At 40.7% G+C, this 21,672-nt stretch overlaps 2 protein-coding genes and 2 long non-coding RNA genes across 5 annotated transcripts in view; 2 read left to right on the top strand and 2 right to left on the bottom strand.

The window, feature by feature from the left end:
* LOC145448336 (uncharacterized) overlaps positions 1 to 1,321 on the top strand; it is a 200,509-nt gene extending 199,188 nt beyond the window's left edge. Inside the window, exon 2 of the long non-coding RNA XR_013917875.1 lies at positions 387 to 1,321. This is a non-coding gene — a long non-coding RNA (uncharacterized LOC145448336). The remainder of the gene's footprint in view (positions 1 to 386) is intronic.
* LOC145448325 (myosin-6-like) overlaps positions 1 to 9,910 on the bottom strand; it is a 35,900-nt gene extending 25,990 nt beyond the window's left edge. The window contains exons 1-11 of the mRNA XM_080326704.1: positions 9,771 to 9,910; positions 7,418 to 7,524; positions 7,217 to 7,360; positions 7,005 to 7,161; positions 6,924 to 6,951; positions 6,245 to 6,344; positions 6,093 to 6,185; positions 5,970 to 6,033; positions 5,807 to 5,905; positions 5,236 to 5,339; positions 5,042 to 5,180 (exon numbers count right to left, since the gene is read on the bottom strand). Coding sequence (XP_080182830.1) covers positions 5,042 to 5,180; positions 5,236 to 5,339; positions 5,807 to 5,905; positions 5,970 to 6,033; positions 6,093 to 6,185; positions 6,245 to 6,344; positions 6,924 to 6,951; positions 7,005 to 7,161; positions 7,217 to 7,360; positions 7,418 to 7,524; positions 9,771 to 9,867 — 1,132 coding nt within the window. The 5' untranslated portion in view covers positions 9,868 to 9,910. The remainder of the gene's footprint in view (positions 1 to 5,041; positions 5,181 to 5,235; positions 5,340 to 5,806; positions 5,906 to 5,969; positions 6,034 to 6,092; positions 6,186 to 6,244; positions 6,345 to 6,923; positions 6,952 to 7,004; positions 7,162 to 7,216; positions 7,361 to 7,417; positions 7,525 to 9,770) is intronic.
* A 2,353-nt stretch (positions 9,911 to 12,263) lies between these two features.
* Positions 12,264 to 21,053, top strand: LOC145448327 (uncharacterized). 2 transcript variants are annotated; one of them, XM_080326710.1, is made up of 17 exons: positions 12,264 to 12,786; positions 12,847 to 12,933; positions 12,997 to 13,221; positions 13,690 to 13,805; positions 13,895 to 14,054; positions 14,429 to 14,574; positions 14,652 to 14,753; positions 14,811 to 14,981; positions 15,985 to 16,118; positions 16,185 to 16,338; positions 16,404 to 16,601; positions 16,663 to 16,735; positions 16,803 to 16,891; positions 18,295 to 18,600; positions 19,516 to 19,889; positions 20,357 to 20,794; positions 20,850 to 21,053. In XM_080326710.1, the coding sequence occupies exons 1-17, from the start codon at positions 12,732 to 12,734 to the stop codon at positions 20,899 to 20,901; spliced, it is 2,880 nt and encodes a 959-aa protein (XP_080182836.1). In that variant the 5' UTR covers positions 12,264 to 12,731; the 3' UTR covers positions 20,902 to 21,053. The 2 variants fall into 2 exon arrangements, with proteins under 2 accessions (XP_080182836.1, XP_080182835.1); XM_080326709.1 differs by having other exon boundaries at positions 12,264 to 12,933.
* Positions 20,658 to 21,672, bottom strand: LOC145448335 (uncharacterized). Its single transcript, XR_013917874.1, has 2 exons — positions 21,586 to 21,672; positions 20,658 to 21,525 (listed from the first exon to the last, which is right to left on the bottom strand). It is a non-coding gene; the product is annotated as an uncharacterized LOC145448335 (long non-coding RNA).

The following is a 21,672-nucleotide window of genomic DNA, read 5'->3' as shown; positions in this document are numbered from 1 at the left end:
CAGTCTGCGGCTCATTATACAGCCGTTGGGGCAGCATTTTTGAAGAGTTGAGACAGAAATGAACTCAGTCAGAAAAAAATGCCATTTGAAGTTACTCCACTTGAAATATCGATGGGTCTAAAATTGATTGCAGGATTTCAACTACCCTAATATCCTATAAAGATACAAAATATCATATACATCATAACATTCGGTTAAAACAGACTATATATATACTATATATATGATACCGGTAGCTCATATCAGTGTCGGGATCAAGTCACTACCTTCGAGTCACGAGTCATTGCACATTTTGACTCGAGTCAAGTCAAGTCAATCGATTTTCAAAGGTGACTCGAGTAAAGTCAAGTCACTCGATTTTTGGAGGTGATTCGAGTCAAGTCGAGTAAAGTCAAGTCAAGTCACGAGTCAAGTCACAATTCAAGTCAAGTTGCCTTTACGAAGTATGAGGCATGATAACATCATTGCATTTTGCTAGCTGTCTGAAATGCAGATTGAGTGGTCATTGATTTTGAACCGATGAACGCATATAGAGTTAAATATACACGCAAGAAGGCGCTGTATCGATCATATGTAAGTAGAACTGCTAAACCTCAGTTTATAGTTGCCAGCGATTATAGAGAATAGATACGAATTGATAAGATGCAATACATTGCGCATTTACAAATCGACATGATACAATTCGAGCCAGAGCCAATGGTTGAGGAATATATAAACTATATTCGAATTCAGTTTCAATAAAACAATATAGTAAGGGAAACTGGTGAAAATCTGTGAACTATATTGTTACCAAACAATTTCTTCACGAATATGTTTGTTAAGGTGTGTAATAACATGTGTTAAAATGTTGAAGTTCAACTCTTGTGGGAAACCCCCTAAAAAAGCTGTTAAATTTGACGAATTAAAAAAAATTGAAAAAAAATTAAAAAATATTTATCGCCCATAAGTAACTTAGGACGTGTTTAATAATGGTTTTCCATGATTCTCAATTGATTGTTAACACTTATAATTCACTGCAGACTCTGATTTGTGAATTTGACGAATTGAAAAATAAAAAAATAAATAAAATAAAAAATCTTTATTGCCCATAAGTAACTTAGGACGTGTTTAATAATGGCTTTTCATAAACTTCAATTGATTGTTAACACTTATAATTCACTACAGGCTCTGCTTTGTGAAAAACGCCACACCCACTTTTATATTCATGCACAAAATCGCCTTTATTTCGCATAGCTATGTTCACTGAAGAGGTAGCCTATTTCACATGCACAATATCAGACATTTCAACAGGCATCGCCTATGCCTTCTTCGGACTCAACATCACCGTAATTGCAATTATTGCATTATAGGGTCTTTACATACTCCACAGGCTGAAATGCAAGTGACCATTCTTCTTGCAGCTGTATAATCGGTTGTTGCAATCTTTATGACAACTATATAGCTTTTGAACTGCAATAGCTCATCAGGTTCATATCTATGCAGGCCTATTGTCCATCCGTAATCGCTGGGGTTCGGAGACAAGTTCTGTAAATGAATCAAATCCCGGGTCAGCAGGTACTCGCGGAGTGAACGTTATGAAGCTGTTAGAGGTAGTGTCTCCGGTTTTATCACTCCTGTCGCTGTCTTCCTCTAGAACATGTTGTATGTTTTAGTGAACTGCTGTAACCGTCAAAGACCACAATGACATTATGAAAGCAAACTTCAATGAGTCAATGTGAATGTTTTACTCGTAAACCTTAGGACATTTTCTTTGCAGTGACAGGGCTTTTACCCAAGGTTGTAACCAACTCATAAGGCTCCGAGTCATAATTCCATCTCAATTTTATAGTTTTGACTCGAGTCAAGTCGATTCATTTTCAATTCACCACCGAGTCAAGTCCGAGACCAAGTCAGCGAGCAGAGGGTTGAGTCCGAGTCACGGTATTATTGCTCGAGTCCGACTCCAAGTCATTGTGTTGATACTGCTCAGTTTCCAGTTAAAGTCATGTTAAATCCGCTTTTTTTATAATTCTGCTCGGTGATATCGAATGACATGACATGACAACCATGGTCGGCGTCACTGACTTTTCATCCAGGTTGATCTGCATTGCCAATGGCCATCCTAAATTCAGCTGCTCCCTCAGTATTTCGACTACGTCATCAACCGTATACTTGTGGATCCAGTTGAGAAATACATGAGCATTGAGCAACCCCTTTTATCCATCGTTGACGAATGGCTTCATTTCTTCAAACAATTTTAGGACAAGTTCAATGGCCCGTGCATCTCGCTTAATCTGTGTCTTGGTAAGCTCTCTGTGAACGGGTACATGTCTGCTGACGTCCTCATCCATTCGCCGGTTGACAACTGACAGATGACTGAGAGTGGGCACCCAACATCTGTGGCCAGAAAAGCTGTTGCCCATTTTTCCTCTGCGGGTTCACCAATGTGGTTCCCGTGCGCGGCAGACGCTCTAAAACTAGGGGTGGGGGTCGTGGAAGTATCTGGAGGGAGGCGCGAAGCCGCCTGAGAGAAATGATTTTCTTGAACTCGGAATGAGTTTAATTTGTGCTGAAACCTCCAGTTTCAACAATGGAAATAATCCTAATTAGGCCTTTCAATTTGAATTGTCATAATTCCGCCGTACCATCCACACACTGATGCTAGATTTTGAGGGATACCGAACCTTGCACTAATCAGAAGATGTCCCTGGATGAAGTGTAACTGGTAAATGCGTGTTTGCTACCATTGGGTTTTGATTTAGGTTGTGGTCAGGTCCGTTCGAGCTAAGATCTAGTGGGGCAATAGAAGGGGTTACGCACCAAAATCGCTAAAATATCTATGTGCTACATGTTATCATTGCACATGGCTATGTTTAATAAATTATTCAACTGCAACTACATATTTGAGAAGTGTCTCAACAGCCATAAATACCTCCCGCGCCACCAAACAATGCATTTGGGATGCAAACATTGGTTGCTCTTTTTAATACTTTTCGATATGACGATAAGAGGGGGACGAAATTTTTTATCAAGGGGCGTGCCGAAAAAAGTTTGAGAACCGCTGATGATGGCCTGCAGGTGTGAAGCATCTTGGTAACAATGCAGGACTGATTCCCATTGTGGTCTGCGAGTCACTCGGTTCCGATAAAGACATTGGGCATATCTACCATGCATTGGTACTCCACCTAGAGTGCAGGTGTTCTTCCTCTTTTTGCGAATCGATTGAACGTTTCTTCAAACCTTCGCTCAAATACTCGCAAAACTGGGTCACAGTGTCTGGCTCCCATTTCCCCACCAGTCACCTTTTTCATGAAGGACTTCATGTCACTACGCTTACCCTCAGTTAAGGCAATTTCTATGGTATGTTGATAGATTGCTGCATCGACGAGGAGGTGAGGAGGGACTGCCTTGTCAAAACATCCTCCATCCATGATGTGGATGGTTGTTGTGCTTCCAGCATAGATCAACTGGATCACATCTAGTAGCCAAGAATATTCCATGTTGTCACCAATCGGTCCAAGATAAGATTTCAATTGGTGAAAACCACTCAACCTTGGAATGACTGGTAAATTTGTCTGCTTCATTATATATATATATAGCCTTCAGTCGAATCAGAAGATCGATGGTCACCATAGCTACCCCAACGCGCTGTGTGCACTCTTTAAGACTGGCGAAGAAGGTTTTGAGGTCATCAGGGGTAACTGGAAGGAACTCGATCCGTGCGCGCTGTTTTGCATCATTACCATTGATTCTCTTAATCCAGCCATTCCAGTTGGAATGTTGAAACTCAAAATCGTTGGCTTTATTAACCCAAACCGCTGCTCATATAGTGTGTTACCTGGATAGATGAGCGTCTGATCCAATCTGATGCATACGCCAAGGATCAGAAATTATGGTGAAACAGCGACGAACCATTCAGTAACAATTGACAATGAACTCACACAAGGCCGTGCTGGATTCATAGCCGTTTTTTTACTTCGGTACATTTGCGTCCATCTTATAGAACGGAATGATACAGAAAATACCGTTTTAGACCTTGCTGCATGGCTTAGAACAGTATTTAAGGAATTACTGAACTGGTTTTAAGCATATATATGTGTGTGTTACTCAGTATTACAGTATACAGAATTTGTTGAATCGTTCGGTATCGAATTACTGAACGGTGTACTTATGACTAGATAACTATACCCTCAGTGCCATACTTTTACATATATTTCCACAAAACAGCCTGTAATAAAATGTAAATTTTAACAATCAATTGAGAAACATGAAAAACCATTATTAAACCCATCCTTGGTTACTTATAGCCGATAAAAATATTTTTTTCAATTTTTTTTTATTTATTTTTCATTTTTTTAAAGTTGTCAAATTTAACAGCTTTTTTTCTGGGTTTCCCACAAGAGTTGAACTTCAACATTTTAACACATGTTATAAGAGACCTTGAAAGACATATTGGTAAAGAAATTTTTTGGTAACAATATAGTTCACAGATTTGTGAAATATTTCATAAAATGCCCTTACTAATGGGTTTGGTTAGGGTAAAAACAGAGAACAGAATTTACTTTACTATACTAGTTTACGACAACGTAAGCTGTAAGCTTCGATCAATTCGTATGCGGTCAAGTCATTTGTGAGAGAACAATGGAGGCTCAGTAAAACGCAAGATCATTAAATGATTGGTCGCTCTCACGGATCACACCAGCGTTTGGCGAACAATCTGAACATATGCAAGATGCAGTGATTTTGATCAAAGCCGATTTATTGATGACTTGAAATTGACTCGTGAATTTTGCTCCGAGTCACGATTCAATCCACATTTCTGATAGGCTGAGTCAAGTCAAGTCAAGCCATTTTAGCAAAGTGACTCGAGTCAAGTCAAGTCATACGAAAAAGGTGACTCGAGTCTGTCTCGAGTCAAGTCATGACTCGAGTCATCCCAACACTGGCTCATATAGGCACATCTGCGCCATATGGACCATGGTTGTTCCAAATGTGCTGAATCATGATTACATCTACCCCGTGTTGGTACAAGTAAATAAGAAAGATAGAGATAGACAGATACCTTCTGTTCCGTCTGGCTCCGCCTGTTCCTCTCGCTGCTTGTTTTTGAATTTCATATTCTGCTGATGCATGATGCCCGCCATGAGACGATATATCCCACTTATTTCTTCCGGCGTGAAACCAAGTACTCTGAACGCGTCCTGAACGTGCATAGAGACGTCATGATATGTCAGGAAAATATAACGACTGCTTTACGTCTGTGAGCAACAATTCTTCTCCGTCGTCCAGATTATCGACTTTGACGACACCTTGACTTATGCTTTTGTAGTCATACGGATCCTTGGTGACCAGCAGTTGATCTGAAGAGATATGGGGCCTAAATTACTACACTTGCTCAAAAATTAGTTTTGTTGAATAAATATGAATAAGATGTGTGCGCATAAATGCGATTAACATCTGCTGTGGATTTCGTCAAGAGTCAGATTTATGTATAGATAAATATGCGTTAGAACTTTCTGCCATGGTTTACAAATCTGCAACAGGTTGCTGTGCACTAGTCTATACAAATCGATTTTCGCAGCAATCTATTAGATAATGCCGGGTGCAATGGGAGCAAACTTTTGATTAAATAGACGAAAAAGTTTCAGTAAGACTTCACAGTTTATGTGATCTCTTTATGAGTTAGGCGATTTGAGTAGAATCACCTTCCCTCTTACTAACTATATGGCTCTGTGGATCGATAAGTCCTCATGTAAGCTCATATCTAATAACATGCGGAACATATAAACCAATAATAAGAAAATAACTGTCTTAAATTGATACACACCCAACAATTCAGGCTTGGATCCAGAAATAATTTGGTAGAAGATGTGATAATTTCGTTCACCTCCTTGTTGCCAGATTACACGTGATTTCTCCAAGAGATCTAATGGAATGAACCTGATCAATGTATACTCGTGACTACTAAAAACAGAGTGTGTTATACATACAATGCTCAATATCAGCCGATGCCAAACTTCCGCTACTTCCAAAGTGGATTCGAATGAATTTACCCTGCATTTGAGAAAGGGAGTCAACCGCGTGCAAAACCAATTTCTAAATTCATAACTTACAAATCGTGAAGAGTTGTCATTTCTTGCAGTTTTAGCATTTCCAAAGGCCTCCATCGCGGGATTGCATTGGACAATTTGATCTTCCAATGTACCCTGAAATGCGTTTCTATTGGACCTATCAGCGACATAATAGAGAATATATTGTTGTGCACCTTGTCGTCTTTTTGGCCTTGACTGATGGCCGCAGCAACCAGTGCAAAGTATTGAATTACTTTCTTTGTATTAACCGTCTTGCCAGCCCCCGACTCTCCACTGAATAGTAAAGAATATTAGACGATCTCATTTTATTTGTCCAAAAGTAGCAGAGACTAAAAATTATTCACAAGTCAAATAAATCGAAACCTTCAATCAAAATTTCAAGACGAACCGAAACCTAATCTACTGATACAAAAGGTTAACTCTATATTTGATCCAACTCCAATCAAAATCTATGAGTCTAAATCCAACCGTCATGTACCGTACAAATGTTGTATGACTTATCACTTTGTAATCTTCCACGAATCAAGTTTGGTTTGCCTCCAGAGAAAACAATATAATCTTACAAACAGAGAAGGAAAATATAGTTAGAAATGGGGTGTATTGAAATGATAGAATTATCGCCAAGTCGACTGCAATCAAGCTAGATAGTTATATTTTGGCAGATGATGTTTCAGATTAATATTTCGTTAATGTACTATGATGACATAAATTGTATATTCTGCCACAGAATATTTGACTAGAGTTGGTCAGGCTTTAGAATTTAGATATATGGGACAGTCCCAAAAGGACTGACGAACGGTAATTATGTCTAAAATTAGAAACGGTTAGGAATGTGGTTTAAAAGATACCTACGTGATGAGCATAGACTGGTTTTCTCGGTCTAAAAATGGAAGAATCATTTAATTGTCAGACGACAAATTCATGTCTACATACTCATCAACATGTCCGTGTACGCATTATCGGCAATGGAATACAAATGGGGTGGCATCTCAGTACGTCTCTTTCCTTTGTACGCTTGGATCACATAAGGGTTGTATACGGGTAGCATTTTGTAGGGATTGACAGTAACACAGAATAGTCCGGAATAAGTCTAAAAATACCCTGACGATTATGTCCTAGTAATTTCAAATTCATGTCAGCCTTACATAGATCATAAAAGCCTCATAGCGCTCCTTCAGATTGTTCAAGACACCAGCCTCATTGAGGTGAGTCATGTTAACCATGTCTTCACATTTGTTGTAACGCGGAGGGTTGATGAGCTGAATATCATCTTCCGCGATGGAAAGCTCCTAGAATTCATTTCATGACGAATGATCCAATAGCTTGAGCAAAAAATATTGGAATACCCGGTCGCCGTCGAGGGACGCAATCTGGTACTTCCCATCCGCATTAGAAATGACTTCAGCTCGAATGTAGGAATTTTCCTTGTCCGGCATCCATGCATATTTCTTTCCTAAAGGAAAGAGTCATATCGGAATAATAGGTACTATACTATAAACCTAATTATTACTCGCGGACATCTTAGCGAAAAGTCGAGTGTACGAATACTAACCGTCCGTGGGTACTACCTATATTCCATCGCAGAATTATATCGCAAAAGTGACATTACTCAACTGCTAACTAAACGATTCAAACAACCATCAACCAGGCTATACTCTTTTCGAACGAAGTGCGCAAGGAAATTCAATGGGGATGTCACAAAACAGTTCGGGGTTTTCCAAAATGCAATGACGAAAAACGATACGATGCGTTCCCAACGACTTTATTTTATTAATTGTTAAATGAACCAACTGTTTTAGCTCTAGCTCAGTGGTTCTCAAACTTTGTTTTAGACACGCCCCCTATATGATAGTGAAAAATTTCGCGCCCCCTTATCGTCATATCACAAAATGCAACCAGAATGCTAGCAATCCCAACGGATAGTTTTACGGCATGGAAGGTTGATGAGAGAATTCTCAAATATGAAATTCGGACTATATACAGAGCAATGAGTATGAATTGAAAGTATAAATCGCGAAAAAAATGTCCGTTGACCGCAGCTTCGCGGCCCCTTTCAGATCCTTTCACGCCCCCCCAGTTTGAGAACCACTGCTATAGATGATAGCGATTATAATTTCACTCATTTCAACTTTTCCGGCAACTCACAACAATATTGTACATCATGCATCGCTCACCTAACGAGATAAAACATTCTTCTATCACTCGTAGGCTGAGTTGGCTAATTGTCAGCAATCCCAAATTAGATTAGAATTACAATTATAGCTACACAAGTTTTTCCAATTTAGATTAGAATTAGAATTACCGAATTCGCGAATTCTTCGAAATTGAATAAAAATCAGCTCATATCAAATCAGAGTTGCCTGTACAGCAAGCTCGGCTCGTTTCGCGCTATACAGTTCTTCTGTCTCAGTTCCAGGTAAACAAGAAATTAGAATTAAAGTTAGAGCAAAGAAACATTTTACAAATCAGATTGGAATTAAAGCAAAGACACTAGTTATAGATTAGAATTATAGATTATCGGCATTTCTCTGTATTTAGTCTAATTAGACAAATAGACATCTAGTTGTGCAAGTCTGCTCGTAGGCCTACGATACAGTATCATAGGCAATGTTTGCAAATGTAATCATTCAGTATAGTTGGTGGGTGTTCTTCGATGTTTTACAATACTATCAGTTATCATGTATCAGTATAACCGTTTATTCGTTGATTTGCGCGAAATATTTGTACATCACAACACACAAGCGTTTGTCGCGACTCGGAAGGCGGCAAAATACGCAAGGCGGTAAGGCAGAGGAAGTTCGTTATTCCACCACCATCTGCACGAGAAACTGCGGTAAGAGCAGTGGTTCCCAACGTTTTTCGACTCATCGCCCCCTTTTCAAGCTTCACGACGATCATCGCCCCCCAGATTTTGCGAACTGAAAAATCGCTATACAGTCTGTAATCATCGGCGGTCAACTTGTCGGCTCGTTGTCGAATTTTACACTTTTGCAACTAAAATTCCGTGGGTTGAATAAAAAAAAAGGTCATTTCTCCGACTTGACTCCAATATAGCCGTTTTAACTCGTCATCGCACCCCTATCGCGATATCGCCCACGTTGGGAACCACTGGGTTAGAGTCTCTGCTCTAGCAGGTTTCGAAATGTCGGACGTTGATCTTAGTTCCTCCTCCCTGAATAACTGCTCTTATGACCTCTGTTAAGAGAAACCTGTAACGTGGTCTATTCCGCCATTTGCGGCATATTGGGACGCAACAAATGGTTTTGGTCTGCTTTGAGCTTTGACGCATGTACTGTGCCCAACGGTAAAGCATTTCATATTAACCCTTATGCATGGTATCAATTCGTGGTATCTTAATGTTATACTGAGTAAGAATCATTGTTCGGGCTTTCCTGTGATACCACTTTGAAGTCGAAGCATAAGGACGTGCAATTGTCACAGTTTAGGATAGTGCTTTAAGTGAATCTACTGAGTTTATTGACACAAAATTATTTTTGCTGATTTTTGTTGACGACAAATCAATCTATAAAAAGCTTTCCGTGTTTATCTCTCTTCAAGACCAACAGTAAAATCGTGTGAAAGTCTGCGATGTAGAGAAACTAAACCGGTCCGCAAATTTTATTTTGAAATTTTACCGTTCCGCAAGCTAAATTGGATGAGAAACCACTGTCATAGACAATTCAATTACAACATTCTCACCATCCGGTTTTTGAGTTTGAAGTGCCAGCGTTTCCGCTTGTGACATACGGAGATAAGGCGCTGCATCCTGGAATATTGACAAATCTAAGGTAGCCATGATTATACACTACACAACACTATAAGGAAAGGGTATATTTGTGGTTAAATACAGTCTCTATATGTAGTAAAGATTTCTATTTTAAAGTATGCTATACGCTGAAGTTGAACGACAATTCCTTTCGTGACTAATCCTGCCCCTTGACAATACGCGATACCCAGTTATATTCTCAACGCGCAGTACACGACACTTGGATGCTTTTGATTGCTCCTGCTTCAAATGATTCTTCTCGTATCGTGCATCTGTAAACTGCTAATGATGTGACGAAACAGCTGCCGTAAGGTAGACGAATCGCGTAAAATACGAAAGTTCATTTTCACACATAACTGGCTTGATTAATTAATCTGCATTGTGCAATGTGCATGATATGCAGTTACCGGTCAACTATATCTTGGTGCAGGTGGGATACGCACAATGAATGTATAATTGTATATAGTCGTGAAGTGGGGAAGGTGAAACTGAAGTGATCGTTTGTGAAGCTATTGGAAAATATAGGACACGTAATTTGACATCGTCAGTAAGCCATGTTTAAATTGTTTATGCTACACGGTTAAGATTATCATTCACGATAGGTTCTCGCGTGTTAGCGTCGGACGAGTCCGCTGATTTTATAATCAAATCATCATTTGGTAAAGCATGCTGTTATTTCGGAACCTCCACTAAATAGATCGTTGCTACTCGAATTTATTGGAATTGATCACCCTTACTTGAAAATTTATTTAGTGGGACGTAAGCGATTCCAAATTCGCATTCCGTAACGGGGTGCGTAAAAAAATAAAGTTGAATAAAACGGCCTCTAAACTATTGTACGTTATGTTAAGTTACGGAAAAGGTCGCCATTAATTACGTAAGCGATTGATTATACCTTATTTCGAAAATTACCTCGCAGGCAATTCAGAGCCTTCTCGCGAGCCACATGCAGGTTGGCCACCCCGCCCTTGGGGTTCGTAAACAAATATTTAAATAGATCCTGTCATCCTTGAAGCCCCATACATTCAAACAGGAGAACAATTTAACTGGTGACTTTCACGAGTGACTTTCAAGTCATCAAATAATAATTGATATCGACTAACTGTAATTTCAGAACATCAATTCAAAACTATTGATATGCTTACATTGTTTACACTGTTCAAGTCACTGAAACAATTTGAAAATTATACTATTTCGATTGTGTGAAGTCATGTTTGAACCTTGACATAATTAAGCCCTATAAAATTTGATCCGTTACAGTTATGGGCTCGAATGAGCAAAAGGAACAGTCGCGTATTGAGTAAGGTTGAGATTATGTTGATAAGCCATACTTTGTGTTTAACAACTTCAAAGATTTAACTGCATTTTCGTATGTTATTGTTGGGTAGTCATAACGGAGATGTGTAGACTCGCCCATCGTACGGGTGTTTGCCAGACGTACCAATATAAGTTAAGTGACTGTGATAAAGTTCGCTGCTGTCAAAACTTCACCAAATCATTCCCGAACCATTTGTAAATTTATACTCAGTACATGGCCCTGTACCTGCGATGATCCGTAATAATTACTATCATCTGATGAATTCCGTTGTACAGTACGCTGTTGCCTTATCGTTACATTGTCATTTGATTCTATTATGTTCGGTTGTATTCAATGTTGTTGAAAGCCACATTGGCTACCTTTACCTTGATAAAACGATAGTCAGTTACGACAATGCAATAGTCAGTTTACGATGGTATCCGTTGAAGATTACAGGTAAAATCAGCTCACAACAATCTAGTAATGAGTGGGAGGAGGCGTCGGACTTCACAGAGCACATGTACCTTTGTGATGAGCTGTTGTTTACATATATGGTTCAACGTCCGCAAAAAGTATATACGCCCTGAAAACACCCATATACACTTAAATCATTTGAATTCCTAAGTACTGAATTGCATTTGCTTAGCAAGATCGGTTTATTAAGGTATAGCTAATAATTGAAGCTATGTGGGTCGAGTAATGCCGGTCGAAAATCAACCAATCATTGGCCCTTTATTAACTACGTTTTATTTTGTCAATTGCTGGAAACAAAACATATCTCAAATCGAAGGCGTATACCACGCCGTCGAAAGTCAAAGGGGTAAATTAGTCGCGAGCCTTCAAGACTCCGCCTATTGTCTCAGCGTGTTGAGCGACGGGCTTATTATGTCCGGCGATATTATGTTTGGAGTATTGTCATTGCTGGGATTTATGGGCGTATTAATTTCACTCATATCGTTGCCTAGCGGTAAGGCTTAGCATAGCGTGAATAAGTTATATTAAGCATATTTCATGATTATTCAGAGGCACGGGGCATGGCATATTCCAGGAGCAAATGATATATTTTACATTTCCTACTAAATCTATTCTTGCGTCACAATGTTATTTCATCAATTTCGCGTTTGAAGTTGATTCAAGCATTCCACGCAAAATTATATTACAGGATGTAGTAGACCGTATAGGTATAGGAGCAGTTAGGTGGTAGGGAGTAGGCTTACAGCTAGACATTCAAGTCCTATATGTACCATATAGCTACTTGACTTTGAAGTCTCGCCGGCTAGCACTTGCTTATTCAAGTAGAAGACGCGTTTAACAATTGTTTGCTCAGGACTTCTCGCGCCGCCCAATCGTTGTGAGCATTGCTCAAATGAACAGAAGCGAACGTCAAAGCGTCGGATTAACTGAGTGATGTTTTGGAAGCGATTATTTTTCGTGAGGTTTCGTGTCCTTCAATGGGTGTGATTCCAGATATGTCAGAAAAGCTACCTCATGTGTTTTAATAAAAATCTCGAATCACACGCTTCAGAAAGTGTATTCAGCATAAATCGACGGTACATTCCGGAACGTAGCAATTTGGAGGTGGTGCATCGACGCTAAGATGGCGGATACAAAGCCTGTTTTGACACCAAGGCTCAGCTACCTCTCTCCAAGAGGTAGGACTACAAATATGAACAGATGTATCTCTTCAAATATTACTATGGTGCATGGGGAAGATGGCAAAGCCGCGATTGTATCAAAACAAAGCACGTTCAGCGTTGTCGACGACATGTCAGGATCGTTCAACATCAAAAGAATTAATGGTGCAATGTTATCTCGCATATACTTTGCACGCCAAAAACTTGCAACTTTTGATATATCTTTAGAACGCTGTGGTGAAGACGGACATTCAGACGATGATTCTTCCTCATTATTTAGTCACAGCTCTGATGACTCGGAGTCGTCGTCTTCTTCATCATTGGAATCTAGCAAATGCGTCGAAACACTCTCGGCTCCAGTGTTTCGAGTCAAATCTTTTCACGCTAGAACGTCACATGACGCCTTGCGCCTGGCGCTGAGAAGATTAGGGTGGAATGAAAAACCAAAAGCAGGTAGGATACTTTACATTTATTTGTGTCTGTCGTTTCCAATCATTTAGCTGCGTCACCTCATCTTTTGCCTTGCGGAGTTGGCCATCTTATACGTCTCCAGAAGTAGGAACACGCCATTTTCGTGACCACTGGCTTACCATGTGTGTTTATAGGGTGTCTGGCTGTCTGATCTCTAAGACTAGTCCAAGTCGTTTAGTCCAAGTCGTTTCGGCACCTTCCTCTCTTTTCATTGTATCGCAGTTTGTGGTGTTTTGAAATGATGAAAATATTAATAAACTGATTCTGATAGGATTTCCCTAGACATCCGAGGCGTGAGAAAGCACCATAGCAAAGCGATAGAGTGCGAAAACTTGTCAGATTTTCGGGACCTCTGAATCCTATGGTGAGCCAAAAGCACCGCATATCGAAATATGAACTAGGTGTCATCGATTTCACAAGCACATGAAATTATGTACATCTACATTTCAGACGGCTCGTACGATTTTTATTGGCACGGAATATCGTACGAAGACTCCTCACACGAAAGCGTGACCGATATATACGCCGTCAACAAAGTGCCGGGCATGTTGGAGATCCTGCACAAGGTTGGCTATGCATTGTATGCAATACATTACATGCATACGGTAAACGCAGCTATGCAATCCCTGAGCGACATCAACATCCCATATTGCAGGTTCAGCTGTCAAGGATACTGAAGAGGATGCAAAATCTGTATACCGGCGAATTTGATTTTTACCCCGCGTCCTGGGTAATGCCCGAGCAATTCCACCAATTCGTTGCTGAAGTGTCTGGTACACAAAAGCAAGCTGGTAGACCTGCCGGCTACATTCCAGGTTACCTGATTTATCTCTCTTGAGTCTTCACACTTCGAATGTTGAGAAGTTGGAGGTAGTTTTTGGATAGGTTTGCATCAATTTTATGAGATAAATCGCCGTAAGAACCGCGTGAAATAGCTGTCACAGTAACTGCCAACTACAGAATTTAACCACCACCAATGAAGTTCCAAAAGTATGCAAAACCTCAACTAGATCACGGTTTTCCAATTACTACTGTAGTAGGTCTACTTTCGGACTACACTTTCACTTGAAACAGTATTGCCGCGTATCGCAAATCAATCCTGTAATCGAGAAAAAAGTTAAGGCGCTAGTTCTATTTCTACTTGATTATCACTGTCGACTACTTTAACCACCTCTTCATTCACACATAGATAACAAATCCCGCCGGCCATCCACGCCTCAGGATCGAACCTTTATCGTCAAACCAGATCAGGGGCGTCAGGGTGAGGGGATTTACCTTGTCACCGACCCGAGAGATGTAAGAGCCGAGATTGGATCCAGACCTTGCATTGTGCAGGTAAATATTGGCAATGGCTTTTATCGTATATGGGTCACGGTGGGCAAATTCTTGATATTTTCCAATTTCGACATCAGGAGTATATTGATAAACCACTGCTATTGGACGGTTACAAATTCGATTTACGGGTGTACGTCGTCATCGCTCGTCTGGATCCCATAGAAATATATCTGTGTAAGGTAAGAGAATATATGTGGACCATCGGTGATTAAAAAAAACCTATGCGGCATTTTCAGGAAGGACTCGCAAGGCTTTGCACTGCGCAGTACGAATCACCCGCCAAACACAACATTAACAACGCTTTCATGCACCTCACGAATTACAGCCTGAACAAAAATAGCGAAGATTTTGTTCAGACAGAGGCCAGTAACACCGGATCGAAGAGGACGATGACCAGCGTTGAAGAGGTAAAGGCACTGGCACAATATGATTGAGCCAATAATAACGCCGACATTCACAAGCCAACCAAATATATACCGCTAATATAGTGAACCGTCGAATATCCCGTAACGTCTTTCGATCATGCATGATTTGCAGTGCACTCACAAGATCGATACTGTGCCCAGTTGACTGCATACCGAAATTAGGATGCACAATGCACCTACTAAGCTTCTTGTTAGCAGTGGTCCATCCATATGAAGAATATCTACTTACCCCCCACCCAATAGCAACCTAACCAGAGATCTATCGACTACTCCGGGCCTATCATCTGGAATGCATTACCACCTCATATCGGCGAATTGCCTTATAATAGATTAAAAAAGACCTATACTTATTACTTAATCACCTCTTGTATCTATACTAACACTGTGCCCTACCTCGCCCATACATTGCTTAATTGATCATTTGCTACCGTCGTTAAATTTTTCGATTTTTTTCCTTTTTAAACTAGCATTTTTTACAGTCAGACTGTAAAGAGTCAAGTGTACATGTTCGATGCGCGGGTGTGATCAGACTATTGTCCCACAAGGTCGTATCGATCATTTTATCTAATACCGAATACTGTGCAGTGTGCATGCATTGCATATTTTAGTACCACCATCATTGCCGTCTGTTGTTACGTATTTTGGTTGGATGAAAATAAAGACTCTCTCTCTCTCTCGCAATTTGTGACTAGAGTCCGATCGATATAATAAAATTTGAACCAATACCGATAGCCGATAGCATATTTTGCCAATAAATCGCTATTTTCTGCCGATATCTAAATGTGGCTTTATTTGTTGACCTATTCCGATATTTCTACGGAGACAGATCTCGTTTTTGCTCGAATTGTGACGTTTTGATGACGTCACAATAGGTTCATGACGTCACATCGCGTCATCGTTAAAAATGTTCACCCCCTCAAATTATTGACTTGTGCAACAAAAGTTAACTTTTCGCAATCTTATCCTTTCGCCACGTATCGTTCAGCTACTAACGAAGAAGGGATATGACGTGAACAAAATGAGAGAGGAGATCAAGCAACTTGCTATCAAAACAGTTCTCGCAGTCCTCCCGGACTTGACGATTTGGCATCATGCAAGTGGAATTTCAAACTCAATGAGGTTGGCAAATCAAACTGCAATCGCAGTTCCGGCATTTCAACTTCAACTAATGAAAGTACTTCTCAGATGTTTCCAAGTCTTGGGTTTTGATATCATGCTGACCTCCGACATGAAGGCGTATTTGCTCGAAGTAAATGCGGTGCCCAGCCTCAGAATTGACGCGGAACGTGAAGTGGAGCCTGGCGTCCACGAAACTATAATCAGCGCTGTAGACGAATTGGTAACGTCTACGAATCGCATGTAATCTTCTAGATTAATTTTATACAGTTTGGTGCATATCTGCAGGTCAAGGTGAATTTGATTAAGGATACTTTGGAACTAGTAGCAATGGGCGAGGATAATATCGACATGTCCGCATCTTCATTAACGCGAATATACCCGTCGAAAAATCCGCAAGATCCCCCGAAGACGTTTCGAGAGTTTCAAGATAGAATACGGCTATGCGACAGCACTTGTCAAGAACACAGCATGCAAAGGGCAAAAGTATAGTCGAAAAAAACCCATCGTGAACCTATGTATAATCACATAAGCTTTACTACTACAGATGCAATCACAGCTTGGGATCCGTCCGCTCGTAGAATCCAGACCTACCGAGTCAGCCTGTCGAAGAAGACCGGGTTAGTAGTTGTGATTATACTGAACCTGAAATAGATTAGGCCCAATTCTATACGTACATCTTTTCAGCTTGGTTTTGCAATCGTCACTGTCCGCACTGCCATAGCACTATCATCAAAAAGAACCCGGTCTTACCCATGGTAATCAAGTTTAATGAGGTGAGATCATCTAGTGATCGAGTGAGCAATTAAGCATGAAGGTTTGGATTTGTTTGCTGCGTCAAGAGAACCGTGGTGTAACATTCGTTGCTGGTAATTCTTCAGTAGATAGGCCTGTTTGTGCACTTTACAGGATTAAAACTGCGGAGAGACGCAAAATGGCGGCATATGTTGTACAATGTGCCGCCTCCTCAGCCATATCCTGACATGAATGGATTTATCAAATTTATGCCCCCTACACCATGTATAAACAATGAGGTGCTAAACTGTGATTTTGAACGGCTGTAACCCGGTCCACCCCGTTTAATCATGCTTTTCACTATATTTTCAAAAACGTATCCTCAGAGGACAGAGGTGTAGTCACCAACAAGTAGGGTTGTATTTAAAAAAAATCAATTTAAAACAAACATGTTTAGAAAAATGGCCCTTGTTCAAAACATGTTTTTTGTTTTGTTTGTTTGATTGTATGTCATGACATCACGAATATTCAATTGTGACGCCATAGTGGGTCGACATTGACAATTGAATATATAGTGTAAATATAGCTGCTTTGACGAAATATCTACGTACTATAGCTGTTGAACCGACTATTTTGAGGGTTGCAACCATCCCATATCGTATACATCGGCTATATCGGGTGGTAATTGTCCGTAGGCTCATACAACATGTCTTTTGAAAAGTATTTACACAATTATGGCATAATTTTACAACTTAAAAAAAACATTTTTTTAAAAGGCCTTTGTTTAAAACACCGTTTAAAACATGTTTTAAACGAAGTGTTTTAAACAACCATTTGTTTTTAATGAAACCTTACCAACAAGGTACTTCTTCTAATTCGAAGTATTCAAGTAGATTTTGCCTGCTTGCACTATATACTCAATTGATGGTTAGGTTTTTGAATCCTCCTCCAATACTTTACAGTTTTTGGAGAAAACTGCTTACTTTTTACAAAGTAGAAAGTGTTTTTCGTTTCTTGAATATATATATCTTGCAACTATACTTTTGCCACTTCCGATAACTGTCAAAGGTCCCCTTAGGCCAAATACGCCTATACATTTTGAAACCACATGCTTGATTAATTCCCCAGACTTCCGTGTTCTACCTATGTTAGGAGTAGTTTTGACATATCTTCGACTTGTATAATTCGGTAGAAATTCACTCAATTACTTTTACTTTTACTTTAGTAGGAAAGCGGACTATTTCCACCGTATCCGAGTGCAATTTATTGAACAATCAACGGATTCTGAGTCATGTATAATGTATTATTTAAAATATCCTCGTCACGCGTAAAATACGGCGTTCATATACCGCAAGGAGATAATATTTACATCGTCTTGTCATTCGGGAGAAATTTTGTCACACAGAACATTATATTCTTTAATGGCAACACTAATGCGTCGCAGAGACGGGAAAACTACCCGCCGATAGCAGATTGGAGATTCTTCGACCATCGCCACTCGGGCGCCGAGATAATGCGGTCTGAGAGACAGCCGATCATCAACCAAATCAAACAGAAATTGCAGCGTCCGAAAGAGAACACTCAAGCCGAGCCGACAGCGGCACCGCAATCCATTCTAGACGAAGATGAACCTTTCAAACAGTGTCCGAACTGCGGCGGATACCTAACCGATGCCGTAGGACCCGGAATACACACCTTGCGGAAATTACTGCGGCAAAGGAACGAGGCGCAGAACGAGGATCAAGAGATGGTCAGTAACTTGGTACTTCTACTTTTTCGGAGTAATAAAGTATAGGTTTTGCCTGTAGGCCTACTTGCACTATTTACTCAAGCGGTTATGTTTTTATCCACTATCCACTTATATTTTATAGATTTTCGATCAAAGTACTTACTTCATGCACTCCAGCTATTGCAAAGTAGAAACAGTTTCGGTATATACTTGCATCCCTCTTACGAGTGACATTGTCATGAAAAATGCGGCGAAAGAGCCCCTTTATCGCGGTGCCCGAACGTATTTTCCATAATAGGACCTATATTTGCATTGTCATTTCTCATTTTGCGTTGGTATCAGTATCGGTCCATTAATCATTTCATCAGATCAAAACACCACAAGATTGCGATAAAAGGAAAAGATAGGAAGGAGCCGAAATGACGTGGAGTAGTATTATTTTCAGACAAGTATGCACCCTGCAGTGGCAAGATAGTGGTATCATCCACAGCTGCAGCACCAATGGGTTGTGGATTCGCGTCCGACCGAGGTCGACTCCAAAATTCCTACTCAAGTGTTAGAGGTTTATCTAGGCTCCTCCCCCGCCATCTCATCCGCATAAGCGGTGTCTTGAAACAAACTAGAAGTGGGCCGTGCTACAGGTTAGCAGCTAGGGAATCAAAATTAAGGATTATCGGCCCGGTGTAAATGACCGTTGTAGTCGAAAAACAGCACGAATACCACAGAACAAAAAATGCCCTCTGTAATTTCCAAAGTGGCTACCTCCGCTCGATTGCTAAAAAAAAAAAATACGATCCGTCGATCAGACATACTTGTTGATTGTTCAGAACTTTGTTATCTACTACTACTTATTGAAATGGCTACTTATGCTATAGTAATCAAGTATAAATTTACGATTGTACTAACAACGCTGACTGCTTTGAACACCTCTGTCAGGATCTCCCTCCAGACGGTGTTTTTGGTTCGTGGTCCGCTTTCCCACCTGGCTCGATGTCACCCATACCGGGGAAGCGCAATTTCAAACTAACACCGGGTCACACCAGTCTGGTTCTGCCCAAATACAATCTCAACTCGGTGCCTGCCGGGTACCGTAGCCCGTCGTCGCAATTGAAAAGCAGCGCGCGCAGTCCGAAGAGAAATTCTCCGTCGTTTTACGGCAAGCGGGCTATGGACGATCGCAGGCGAGAGGAGTTGTTTTCGGGATATCACATTATGCTGTTGCGAAGATTCGCGAAGATCTTTATACATTTCAACGGCATCAAGGCCAGTCTGACGATGGGCGCGACATCGTTTCGGAGCATGGCGAGGAAGTAAGTAGTAGATTTGGTTACTGGTGCTCAGTGGCGTAACTGTCGGATGAGGATGCGTTTCCCACATTTTGTATTTGGACTTTATAGCTACAGGGCCGGAAAAATCAAGTGCCTTGGTGACCCGATTCCCAATTGAGCATTAGACTTCGATTATAGTATTCTAGTACCGCTCATTCTGACGCCGTAACAGTATGAATGAATTGCAAAGTTAAAATAAGTAACTTTTATGCCATCACAAATAAAATAATGCCGGTTACACTATATTGAAGAAAATTGATATTTTCCGTCCATATACATTACATAGCACGTTTATTTTCTACATGATAACTAAAACTAAAATAATTTCAGCTATAGAAGTTGAAATATTGATAAAAACAAAATCATTTAGGCAATAACAAACGCGTGATGGCCGCGATGAAATCGCGAAGAGTTAATTTAGCAATGGCTAGCGTTTATTCTCTTTACAGATGTAACCTGTGCGACCAGGGCGGGCTGCCCTCGGTTGACATACTGTACATCGACGCGCTCCGGCAATGGCAGACCTACCGCGAGAACCATGGCACGCCGTACTTCATCCACGACGCCGAGCGCAAAGACTTAAAATCAAACAAGAAGCGCCTACGCCAGACCACCGGTCTGCCGTTCCAAGGCTTCATCGACGCCCTCTTGCGAATAGCCTCGCAGAGATACCGGGGCGAGACTCTGAGAGACAAAATGGTACAGCTCGTGGAGGACTGCGAGCGGTACATCGCCAGTGCGAAGCGTGTCGAGAGGGAGGAAAGGATCAAGTTGAAGGCCAGAAGGGGAACTCTGCTGACGCCGTGGGAGCAAAACCACGTGCCGAAACCTAATCACAACAATTTCAGGACGCGTAATTCGGTCACGCAACAGCAACGCAGATGGAGGTTGACGTCACAATAATGCGCACTCTCCCTACCATACATATACCTAAGTTTCCAGATTCAGCAGCGTACGCCCTATCTCGGGTGAAGGTCGAGGACTGTGTTTGTAGACGGATGCATCTCAGTGATTGAACTACCAAATCCAACCATAGTTGGAATTTATTGAAAGCTCGTTGATCAACGTTCACACGAAGTAATATTCAGCATAAAATTGAGTGGAAAGCAGTTACCGTCGTAGGAAAATATAAACAGTGAATACATAGCACAAGCTGATAAGCTTGGGGATGTTGATTGAATAAAATTGAAGTATTGTTGGTCGATGAAACAATATACGCCGCAATTGTCATAAATGAGATGTGATTAACTATGGTTACCATGCTATGGCTGGAATGGCATGACGTTACCGCGTTAACTTATACCATTGTCAAATCACAATGCGAAGGTAAAGATAACTCGTTGCTCACGCTGTGCCGGGCGACAGTGTGACGCTCTGATAAATGGAATTATTCGTTAATTCGTAAAGACGCTGTGTTTCGTTATATAGCTGATGATCAAATCCGTTTCATCAATACACGATTATCGTAGTGATATAATCGACGTATTGTGAGAGCGAGGGACCCCATTACAGGCATGAACGGACATCGGGGTTTGGCTTTGTAGCAGCTCTTTCATTCTTCGGATTCTAGAGTGAGGCAGGCAAGCCATATACCACGATCTTTGTCTGACATGATTTTCTGCAATGTAGAGAAAGATTGAATGCTCAACTTTATAACACGAAATCGCGAGAAACCAACCTGATATCAATGATAGCCCACTGATATTTTCCAAAATTTTCCCTAAAGTATTCCATACCGATATTCCGACGCTTGTAGAAAATGTGC

The sequence above is a fragment of the Botryllus schlosseri genome, chromosome 10 (genome assembly GCF_051294905.1).
Source record: "Botryllus schlosseri isolate E-star chromosome 10, Bs_hap1, whole genome shotgun sequence".
Taxonomy (NCBI): Eukaryota; Metazoa; Chordata; class Ascidiacea; order Stolidobranchia; family Styelidae; genus Botryllus; species Botryllus schlosseri.
Note: the sequence above shows the minus strand (reverse complement) of the source record. Positions and strands in the feature narration are given on the sequence as shown.